The sequence below is a fragment of the Gymnoscopelus microlampas genome, assembly GCF_963454915.1.
Source record: "Gymnoscopelus microlampas genome assembly, chromosome: 21".
Classification (NCBI taxonomy): domain Eukaryota; kingdom Metazoa; phylum Chordata; class Actinopteri; order Myctophiformes; family Myctophidae; genus Gymnoscopelus; species Gymnoscopelus microlampas.
In genome coordinates, this window is record NC_139958.1 from 23,129,401 (window position 1) to 23,141,326 (window position 11,926).

Sequence of the window (11,926 nt, forward strand, 5' to 3'; positions counted from 1 at the left end):
AACTTTTAAAGGAGTACAATTCTAAAACTATGCAACATTTCAAAGATTCCTTTTCAGGCAAACATGTCCAGAGTAAGATGAACATTTTAAAGTATGAATGAGGTTACTAGGCGTAAGTATGTACTTGGGGCAACGGATAAATTGACTGATATCCGTAGAATAACTTGTAGGAGTGTCCTGGTTCAAATCCAGTCACCACCTTAGTAACTGAAACCGAATCTGGCCAATTCGGTCTCTTCGGACAGACGCTCTACCAGTTTAGCTATGCTGTTGGCTGAGAGTTACAGGTTTCCTGGTGGAACTTTTAAAGGAGTACAATTCTAAAACTATGCAACATTTCAAAGATTCCTTTTCAGGCAAACATGTCCAGAGTAAGACGAACATTTTAAAGTATGAATGAGGTTACTAGGCGTAAGTATGTAGTTGTAAGCCTGCCTTTAAATGTCCATTGCCGCATCGACAATGAATGGGGCGCTTAAAGTTAAATATCTCCAAAACTACAAATGATTTCAAAAGAAAAAATCTCAAGCATGCATGTCCACAGTAAGGTGGAATTTTTGAACTGTGAATGGAGTTTCTTGGTGAACGTGTTTTTTTGAGGTCCCTATAGCCTAACCCTAACCTTCCATCCGCCTCCATTCTAAATCTCTGAACTTTTAAAGGAGTACAATTCTAAAACTATGCAACATTTCAAAGATTCCTTTTCAGGCAAACATGTCCAGAGTAAGACGAACATTTTAAAGTATGAATGAGGTTACTAGGCGTAAGTATGTAGTTGTAAGCCTGCCTTTAAATGTCCATTGCCGCATCGACAATGAATGGGGCGCTTAAAGTTAAATATCTCCAAAACTACAAATGATTTCAAAAGAAAAAATCTCAAGCATGCATGTCCACAGTAAGGTGGAATTTTTGAACTGTGAATGGAGTTTCTAGGTGAACGTGTTTTTTTGAGGTCCCTATAGCCTAACCCTAACCTTCCATCCGCCTCCATTCTAAATCTCTGAACTTTTAAAGGAGTACAATTCTAAAACTATGCAACATTTCAAAGATTCCTTTTCAGGCAAACATGTCCAGAGTAAGACGAACATTTTAAAGTATGAATGAGGTTACTAGGCGTAAGTATGTAGTTGTAAGCCTGCCTTTAAATGTCCATTGCCGCATCGACAATGAATGGGGCGCTTAAAGTTAAATATCTCCAAAACTACAAATGATTTCAAAAGAAAGAATCTCAAGCATGCATGTCCACAGTAAGGTGGAATTTTTGAACTGTGAATGGAGTTTCTAGGTGAACGTGTTTTTTTGAGGTCCCTATAGCCTAACCCTAACCTTCCATCCGCCTCCATTCTAAATCTCTGAACTTTTAAAGGAGTACAATTCTAAAACTATGCAACATTTCAAAGATTCCTTTTCAGGCAAACATGTCCAGAGTAAGACGAACATTTTAAAGTATGAATGAGGTTACTAGGCGTAAGTATGTAGTTGTAAGCCTGCCTTTAAATGTCCATTGCCGCATCGACAATGAATGGGGCGCTTAAAGTTAAATATCTCCAAAACTACAAATGATTTCAAAAGAAAAAATCTCAAGCATGCATGTCCACAGTAAGGTGGAATTTTTGAACTGTGAATGGAGTTTCTTGGTGAAAGTGTTTTTTTGAGGTCCCAAATTCGTCCATCGACCTCCATTCTAAATCTCTGAACTTTTAAAGGAGTACAATTCTAAAACTATTAAACATTTCAAAGATTCCCTTTCAGGCAAACATGTCCACAGTAAGATGAACATTTTAAAGTTTGAATGGGGTTTCTATTCTATATATGACATTTTGAATCATTACAGTCAGTTCACCTTCTTTTGGGTCTTGAGTCGAACCAATTACTCCCGCGGAGACATCAAATTTCTCTTTTGGGCCTTGAGTCTTGGGACTCATGGCCCAAAAGAGAAATTTGATGTCTCCGCGGGAGTAATTGGTTCGACTCAAGACTCTTTTGGGTCTTGAGTCTTGGGAAAGAAAAAAAAGTGTGCCAGTTGGATTTGAACCAGGAATCTTCTGGTTGCAAGTCCTGTATCTAAACCACTGCACCACAGAGGTCCTTACATGTTCTGTTGACTTGCGTGGAATTTGTCTGAAAGATTATATAAAGGTAAAAGCCCCAGGTAAAAGTTAGAAAGATGTCCTTGCGAGATTTGAACTCAGGACCTTCAGTGTGTAAGGCCTGAATCTTAACCACTGCTCCATCATGGTACATACTTTCTATGGTGTCTTACACGCTCTTCAGTGAAAGATCAGATAAAGGTGCAAGAGTCAGGTATTTGTTGGAGCCCTGTCCTGGTTGGATTTGAACCGGTAACCTTCTGGTTGCAGGTCCTGTATCTAAACCACTGCACCACAGAGGTTCTGACTTATTCTGTTAACTTAGCCTTGAAAACTTTGTACCCTTTTCCCTTTAAATATCCATTGCCATTGACAATGCATTAGGCGCTTAAAGTTAAATATTTCAAAAACTACAAATCATTTCAAAGTAAAACATCTCAAGGATGCATGTCCACAGAAGGGGGAATTTTTGAACTGTGAATGGAGTTTCTAGGTGAAAGTGTTTTTTTGAGGTCCCAAAACCTTCCATCCGCCAACATTCAAAAACTCTGAACTTTTAAAGGAGTACAATTCTAAAAATATGCAACATTTCAAAGATTCCTTTTCAGGCAAACATGTCCAGAGTAAGATGAACATTTTAAAGTATGAATGAGGTTACTAGGCGTAAGTATGTAGTTGTAAGCCTGCCTTTAAATGTCCATTGCCGCATCGACAATGAATGAAACCAGGTTTCCTGGTGGAACTTTTAAAGGAGTACAATTCTAAAACTATGCAACATTTCAAAGATTCCTTTTCAGGCAAACATGTCCAGAGTAAGATGAACATTTTAAAGTATGAATGAGGTTACTAGGCGTAAGTATGTACTTGGGGCAACGGATAAATTGACTGATATCCGTAGAATAACTTGTAGGAGTGTCCTGGTTCAAATCCAGTCACCACCTTAGTAACTGAAACCGAATCTGGCCAATTCGGTCTCTTCGGACAGACGCTCTACCAGTTTAGCTATGCTGTTGGCTGAGAGTTACAGGTTTCCTGGTGGAACTTTTAAAGGAGTACAATTCTAAAACTATGCAACATTTCAAAGATTCCTTTTCAGGCAAACATGTCCAGAGTAAGACGAACATTTTAAAGTATGAATGAGGTTACTAGGCGTAAGTATGTAGTTGTAAGCCTGCCTTTAAATGTCCATTGCCGCATCGACAATGAATGGGGCGCTTAAAGTTAAATATCTCCAAAACTACAAATGATTTCAAAAGAAAAAATCTCAAGCATGCATGTCCACAGTAAGGTGGAATTTTTGAACTGTGAATGGAGTTTCTAGGTGAACGTGTTTTTTTGAGGTCCCTATAGCCTAACCCTAACCTTCCATCCGCCTCCATTCTAAATCTCTGAACTTTTAAAGGAGTACAATTCTAAAACTATGCAACATTTCAAAGATTCCTTTTCAGGCAAACATGTCCAGAGTAAGACGAACATTTTAAAGTATGAATGAGGTTACTAGGCGTAAGTATGTAGTTGTAAGCCTGCCTTTAAATGTCCATTGCCGCATCGACAATGAATGGGGCGCTTAAAGTTAAATATCTCCAAAACTACAAATGATTTCAAAAGAAAAAATCTCAAGCATGCATGTCCACAGTAAGGTGGAATTTTTGAACTGTGAATGGAGTTTCTAGGTGAACGTGTTTTTTTGAGGTCCCTATAGCCTAACCCTAACCTTCCATCCGCCTCCATTCTAAATCTCTGAACTTTTAAAGGAGTACAATTCTAAAACTATGCAACATTTCAAAGATTCCTTTTCAGGCAAACATGTCCAGAGTAAGACGAACATTTTAAAGTATGAATGAGGTTACTAGGCGTAAGTATGTAGTTGTAAGCCTGCCTTTAAATGTCCATTGCCGCATCGACAATGAATGGGGCGCTTAAAGTTAAATATCTCCAAAACTACAAATGATTTCAAAAGAAAAAATCTCAAGCATGCATGTCCACAGTAAGGTGGAATTTTTGAACTGTGAATGGAGTTTCTAGCTGAACGTGTTTTTTTGAGGTCCCTATAGCCTAACCCTAACCTTCCATCCGCCTCCATTCTAAATCTCTGAACTTTTAAAGGAGTACAATTCTAAAACTATGCAACATTTCAAAGATTCCTTTTCAGGCAAACATGTCCAGAGTAAGACGAACATTTTAAAGTATGAATGAGGTTACTAGGCGTAAGTATGTAGTTGTAAGCCTGCCTTTAAATGTCCATTGCCGCATCGACAATGAATGGGGCGCTTAAAGTTAAATATCTCCAAAACTACAAATGATTTCAAAAGAAAAAATCTCAAGCATGCATGTCCACAGTAAGGTGGAATTTTTGAACTGTGAATGGAGTTTCTAGGTGAACGTGTTTTTTTGAGGTCCCTATAGCCTAACCCTAACCTTCCATCCGCCTCCATTCTAAATCTCTGAACTTTTAAAGGAGTACAATTCTAAAACTATGCAACATTTCAAAGATTCCTTTTCAGGCAAACATGTCCAGAGTAAGACGAACATTTTAAAGTATGAATGAGGTTACTAGGCGTAAGTATGTAGTTGTAAGCCTGCCTTTAAATGTCCATTGCCGCATCGACAATGAATGGGGCGCTTAAAGTTAAATATCTCCAAAACTACAAATGATTTCAAAAGAAAAAATCTCAAGCATGCATGTCCACAGTAAGGTGGAATTTTTGAACTGTGAATGGAGTTTCTAGGTGAAAGTGTTTTTTTGAGGTCCCAAATTCGTCCATCGACCTCCATTCTAAATCTCTGAACTTTTAAAGGAGTACAATTCTAAAACTATTAAACATTTCAAAAATTCCCTTTCAGGCAAACATGTCCACAGTAAGATGAACATTTTAAAGTTTGATTGGGGTTTCTATTCTATATATGACATTTTGAATCATTACAGTCAGTTCACCTTCTTTTGGGTCTTGAGTCGAACCAATTACTCCCGCGGAGACATCAAATTTCTCTTTTGGGCCTTGAGTCTTGGGACTCATGGCCCAAAAGAGAAATTTGATGTCTCCGCGGGAGTAATTGGTTCGACTCAAGACTCTTTTGGGTCTTGAGTCTTGGGAAAGAAAAAAAAGTGTGCCAGTTGGATTTGAACCAGGAATCTTCTGGTTGCAAGTCCTGTATCTAAACCACTGCACCACAGAGGTCCTTACATGTTCTGTTGACTTGCGTGGAATTTGTCTGAAAGATTATATAAAGGTAAAAGCCCCAGGTAAAAGTTAGAAAGATGTCCTTGCGAGATTTGAACTCAGGACCTTCAGTGTGTAAGGCCTGAATCTTAACCACTGCTCCATCATGGTACATACTTTCTATGGTGTCTTACACGGTCTTCACTGAAAGATCAGATAAAGGTGCAAGAGTCAGGTATTTGTTGGAGACCTGTCCTGGTTGGATTTGAACCGGTAACCTTCTGGTTGCAGGTCCTGTATCTAAACCACTGCACCACAGAGGTCCTGACTTATTCTGTTAACTTAGCCTTGAAAACTTTGTACCCTTTTCCCTTTAAATATCCATTGCCATTGACAATGCATTAGGCGCTTAAAGTTAAATATTTCAAAAACTACAAATCATTTCAAAGTAAAACATCTCAAGGATGCATGTCCACAGAAGGGGGAATTTTTGAACTGTGAATGGAGTTTCTAGGTGAAAGTGTTTTTTTGAGGTCCCAAAACCTTCCATCCGCCAACATTCAAAAACTCTGAACTTTTAAAGGAGTACAATTCTAAAAATATGCGACATTTCAAAGATTCCTTTTCAGGCAAACATGTCCAGAGTAAGATGAACATTTTAAAGTATGAATGAGGTTACTAGGCGTAAGTATGTAGTTGTAAGCCTGCCTTTAAATGTCCATTGCCGCATCGACAATGAATGAAACCAGGTTTCCTGGTGGAACTTTTAAAGGAGTACAATTCTAAAACTATGCAACATTTCAAAGATTCCTTTTCAGGCAAACATGTCCAGAGTAAGATGAACATTTTAAAGTATGAATGAGGTTACTAGGCGTAAGTATGTACTTGGGGCAACGGATAAATTGACTGATATCCGTAGAATAACTTGTAGGAGTGTCCTGGTTCAAATCCAGTCACCACCTTAGTAACTGAAACCGAATCTGGCCAATTCGGTCTCTTCGGACAGACGCTCTACCAGTTTAGCTATGCTGTTGGCTGAGAGTTACAGGTTTCCTGGTGGAACTTTTAAAGGAGTACAATTCTAAAACTATGCAACATTTCAAAGATTCCTTTTCAGGCAAACATGTCCAGAGTAAGACGAACATTTTAAAGTATGAATGAGGTTACTAGGCGTAAGTATGTAGTTGTAAGCCTGCCTTTAAATGTCCATTGCCGCATCGACAATGAATGGGGCGCTTAAAGTTAAATATCTCCAAAACTACAAATGATTTCAAAAGAAAAAATCTCAAGCATGCATGTCCACAGTAAGGTGGAATTTTTGAACTGTGAATGGAGTTTCTAGGTGAACGTGTTTTTTTGAGGTCCCTATAGCCTAACCCTAACCTTCCATCCGCCTCCATTCTAAATCTCTGAACTTTTAAAGGAGTACAATTCTAAAACTATGCAACATTTCAAAGATTCCTTTTCAGGCAAACATGTCCAGAGTAAGACGAACATTTTAAAGTATGAATGAGGTTACTAGGCGTAAGTATGTAGTTGTAAGCCTGCCTTTAAATGTCCATTGCCGCATCGACAATGAATGGGGCGCTTAAAGTTAAATATCTCCAAAACTACAAATGATTTCAAAAGAAAAAATCTCAAGCATGCATGTCCACAGTAGGGCATTAACGACTTCAGATTTATTCAGGTCGACTCAACTCACACTAAAGTCGAAGTCGAGTCGACCTGTCCCGCGTGCACGCGCGCGCAGCGCGCGTGCACGCTGGACCCCCTGCGCGCGCGCGCGAAGCGCGCGCGCGCGATTTTTTTCGGTTATGGTTCGGGTTTTCCCCCTTTTTATGTCGGGTTTTTCATATTTAATTCGGTTCCTTCGGTTCATTCGGTTCAAAAAAATGTACGTCGCAGCCAAGGGGCGCGCAGAATGGTCCATGCACATTTATAGCAGAGAGGTTCACATTTAACTATAGCCGTACTCATTCAATTCTGAACCGATTCTTAAAATTTAAAATTCTCTATGAGATGTGAAGGGTCTTCTTTCATGTGTACTACTGATCGTTTCGCCATCAACAATATCAAGCAAAAGGGAAACCAGCGCCATATAAGGAGAAACCACACTGACACACTGCTGTCCAAATTAAGCAACTTTACTTATTGAAAAAATATGTCTTCACTTTCACAACATACAATCATGTGCGTTTTCATTGCATTTCTTTTCTCTCTTTCTTTTTTTTTTACCAGTAACAGCTCAGAATCAAAACACAGTACACTGACTGAAATAATAATAATAATAATCAGATGGCAAAAATCCACACCCAAAAACAACAGCTTGCCTTTACAATAGGCCAATGAATAGAATAAGCCAGTTAGAGATAATTTCCATGGTGAAATGTAATCGAAAATCCAAGGTTTAAAACCCCAAAATAAACGTCAGCTTGGCTTTACAATAACACCAGTTAGCGCATCTTTCAGACATTAATAAACCAAATTGAAGGCTTTAATTGCACACCACAAAACAAGTCAGCTTGAGTTATAATAAAAACAATAAACGAAATGTAGCCAAACCAAACATTAAAGCTTTTTCAAAATGCGCTGCCCATGGTCAGCTCTCAGAAGACAACTTCAACTTATACAAATAAATAATATAATTCAAAACTCACCCAGATATCCTTTAGAAATGAAACGACAATCAAGTAATCCCAATAAAACGTTAAATAATATTCCAATGGTATTAAAGTCCACTGTCAATAGCACCAGTAATCCTATTCTTCGTCGCTGTCAATCTCTTTCACAATCTTGGCCTTGCGCTCCTGGTTTTCATGGAGGAAGATGAGGGTATCAACATGTTCAGGATGAAGGCTTGCCCGCTGCCGGGTGATGGTATTCCCGGCCAGAGAGAACACCCTCTCGCTGGGGGTGCTGGTAGCTGGCACAGCCAAGTATCGATGAGCCAGTTTGGCTAATCTAGGGAACTGGTCCTGGTTCCGGGCCCACCATTTAAGTGGGTTCTCCATGGTGGGAATGTGAGGTGTTGCGAAATAATCCCGCAGCTCCTCGGCTGGAGTGGAGCGACCCTCTTTCTTCCCGCTTTCATAGTGTGGTCCAAAAAGTTCCTCAAAGTCACTTTCCATTCTGGATTTCTTCATCACCGGGCCCGGCGCAGCACCAACGTCCTCAGCTTGGATATCATCTTCATCTTCGCCGTCATCATTTTCAGCTGCAACGGCAATTAATAACGCTGATCAGTTTCTTCACAAACAACCACATATACGCAAGAATAATTAGGTAATAATTACAGCCAAATTGTATAAAAGATCAGACCTACATTTCAATAGCCACCAAGGTAATTATAGTTTTACGAAATAAATATAAAAATTAACGAATGATTTTTTTGTATAATAAATTAACAATAACCTGGATAGCTACGAAAGCAGCTGTAGCTTTTGACGTAGGCTATTGTGACAACAAGTAATTTCACTTGACAAAATGATAGACTGGACTGTAGGCCTAACTTTACCTGTAGCATCTGTGGCAGGCGCCTGGGGTGGGTCTGTCTCCTCTCGCAGCAGCTTATGCAGGTGGTCGTGGGCATCATCTCTCGTGCTGGATGGGAGGAACAGCAGATGTTTGAAGCGGGGGTCTAGCAGACAGGCGATGATGGGAATGGACTCTGCCAGGCCTTCAGACTCTAGTTTGAAGCGTTTTTGTAGCTGTTTTTTCACAGTGGTTTTGAAGGAGCGGATCGCACCCAAGTCCGACTCCTGGACACCGAGGGTGGTGTTGATGACGTTTAAAATCACGGGATAGATGAAAGACAGGCCAACGTGCAACTCGCCACACATCACTTTGGTAGCCTTTGCCAGGGGAGCTAACACAGGAATAAGTTGCTCTATGAGCTCCCAATGTGACGCTCGCATGGTGAGGGTCTTCAGAACACTTGGCTTTGTGACTGTTTCATCTGCCAGAACAGCCTGCACAGGGATTCTTTGCTCGTGCAAGCGCTCCAGCATCATGAAAGTGGAATTCCACCTAACCGCACAGTCATTTTGGAGCTTATTTTGTTTATTTTTGGTCACGTTCAGGTCAGACTGTTTTTTCTTCAGAGCGCCACTTGCCACGCTTGAGTGGCGAAAATGACTTACAATGCGTCTGGCTGCATCGACGGACTTGGTGATTTCAGGTAGGACTAATCCAGCTTTTATTGCCAACTGAAGAGTGTGCCCGGTGCATCCTAGGTCTTGTGGGGACATCTCGCACATTTCCAAGGCCAGGTTCATGTTTGAGGCATTATCGTGCACCGTACAAAACGCCTGTAGTCCCCACTCTTTTATTGTTGCATCCAGGCGAGCTGAGATGTTGACAGCTGTGTGTCGCTCCGTCATGAGAGAGGTAGTCAGGACTCTGGCTTTCATGTTCCACCCGTCTGTAATATAATGAGCAGTAATTGTGATGTAAGGCTCCATGGTTGGGGATGTCCATAAGTCAGTTGTTAGCGACACGCTCCTGCCTTTCATCTCCTCCTTGATGCTCTTTTGCAGGGCGTCACACTGCCGGTTGATATTAGCCCACAGTGTTGTGTGGCTCGGGACGGTGTAGTCCGGTTCAAAATATTTCAGTATTTCTTTGAAGCCTACCCCTTGCACTGCAGCCAAAGGTCGCACGTCTTTGACGATGAAATTAGCGAGCAAACCCGTGATGTGCTGTTTTTTCTGATCTGTTAGATGCTTTTTTGTGTAGTTGCTCATGACCTTCTGCACCCGACCACTCGCACTCCCACCACTCCCTTCATTATTTAGGTTAACTGGATGCGTTTTCAGATGGCCGAGCATAACGCTCGTATTGTTGTTATACTTGTAGCACTTCTTGCATAGTGTACAGGTCACTGTACGTTCTTCATCATCTAGAGTGAAGTACTTCCACACAGATGATCTGTGACTGTGTTGTTTGTTTTTCTGCGTATCTGATTCTGAATCCTCTATAGCCGCCATGTCTGTATTGTTGTTGTTGTCTGCTTCTGTTCATTTTCCCTCCACCGCGCTAAGTACCGCCCCTTGATTTTAGACATGAAGTGATTATTGGTTAAAGGTAGGATACACTATCAGGGTAAACCAATCAGAGACCGGGTTTGCAGTCCGCACCCACCTCCCTCCCACACACACACACATGGAGAAAAAAAAAACTTGGAAAAAAAAGAAAAAAAGAAAAACAACTTTCGACTTCACCAGGTGGGAGTCGACTTGTGCTAATTAAGTCGACTCAAGTCGAAGTCGACTTTTTGGTGAATGCCCTAGTCCACAGTAAGGTGGAATTTTTGAACTGTGAATGGAGTTTCTAGGTGAAAGTGTTTTTTTGAGGTCCCAAATTCGTCCATCGACCTCCATTCTAAATCTCTGAACTTTTAAAGGAGTACAATTCTAAAACTATGCAACATTTCAAAGATTCCTTTTCAGGCAAACATGTCCAGAGTAAGATGAACATTTTAAAGTATGAATGAGGTTACTAGGCGTAAGTATGTAGTTGTAAGCCTGCCTTTAAATGTCCATTGCCGCATCGACAATGAATGGGGCGCTTAAAGTTAAATATCTCCAAAACCACAAATGATTTCAAAAGAAAAAATCTCAAGCATGCATGTCCACAGTAAGGTGGAATTTTTGAACTGTGAATGGAGTTTCTAGGTGAAAGTGTTTTTTTGAGGTCCCAAATTCGTCCATCGACCTCCATTCTAAATCTCTGAACTTTTAAAGGAGTACAATTCTAAAACTATTAAACATTTCAAAGATTCCTTTTCAGGCAAACATGTCCAGAGTAAGATGAACATTTTAAAGTATGAATGAGGTTAATAGGCGTAAGTATGTAGTTGTAAGCCTGCCTTTAAACAATTATTTTACTGATTTTCCTTTCAGACCCCAAATTAGATATTGCTCAATTTTTCAAATATTCACTTCCAATTTGAAGCTCAGATTATACTAAGATCCCCCGGGCCCTGTGAAGGTATTTTAGTATAATCTGAGATTCAATTCGAATTCACTTCTCAAGTCTATCTTACTGATTTTCGTTTCAGAACCTAAATAAAACAAACGAAAGTTAAAGGCAGGCTTACAACTACATACTTACGCCTAGTAACCTCATTCATACTTTAAAATGTTCATCTTACTGTGGACATTTTTGCCTGAAAAGGAATCTTTGAAATGTTGCATAGTTTTAGAATTGTACTCCTTCAAAAGTTCAGAGATTTATAATGGAGGCGGATGGAAGGTTTTGGGACCTCAAAAAAGCACTTTCACCTAGAAACTCCATTCACAGTTCAACAATTCCACCTTACTGTGGACATGCATGCTTGAGATTTTTTCTTTGAAATCATTTGTAGTTTTGGAGATATGCATTGTTAATGCGGCAATGGACATTTAAAGGCAGGCTTACAACTACATACTTACGCCTAGTAACCTCATTCATACTTTAAAATGTTCATCTTACTGTGGACATATTTGCCTGAAAAGGAATCTTTGAAATGTTGCATAGTTTTAGAATTGTACTCCTTTAAAAGTTCAGAGATTTAGAATGGAGGCGGATGGAAGGTTTTGGGACCTCAAAAAAACACTTTCACCTAGAAACTCCATTCACAGTTCAAAATTTCCACCTTACTGTGGATATGCATGCTTGAGATTTTTTTCTTTGAAA

General features: G+C 39.9%; 1 protein-coding gene across 1 annotated transcript; it reads right to left on the bottom strand.

Moving 5' to 3' along the window:
* Positions 1 to 8,010: 8,010 nt before the first annotated feature.
* Positions 8,011 to 10,236, bottom strand: LOC311037870 (E3 SUMO-protein ligase ZBED1-like; the record flags this gene model as incomplete). Its single annotated transcript, XM_084047164.1, has 2 exons — positions 8,011 to 8,465; positions 8,766 to 10,236. The coding sequence occupies 2 exons, from the start codon at positions 10,234 to 10,236 to the stop codon at positions 8,011 to 8,013; spliced, it is 1,926 nt and encodes a 641-aa protein (XP_083903290.1).
* Positions 10,237 to 11,926: the final 1,690 nt, after the last annotated feature.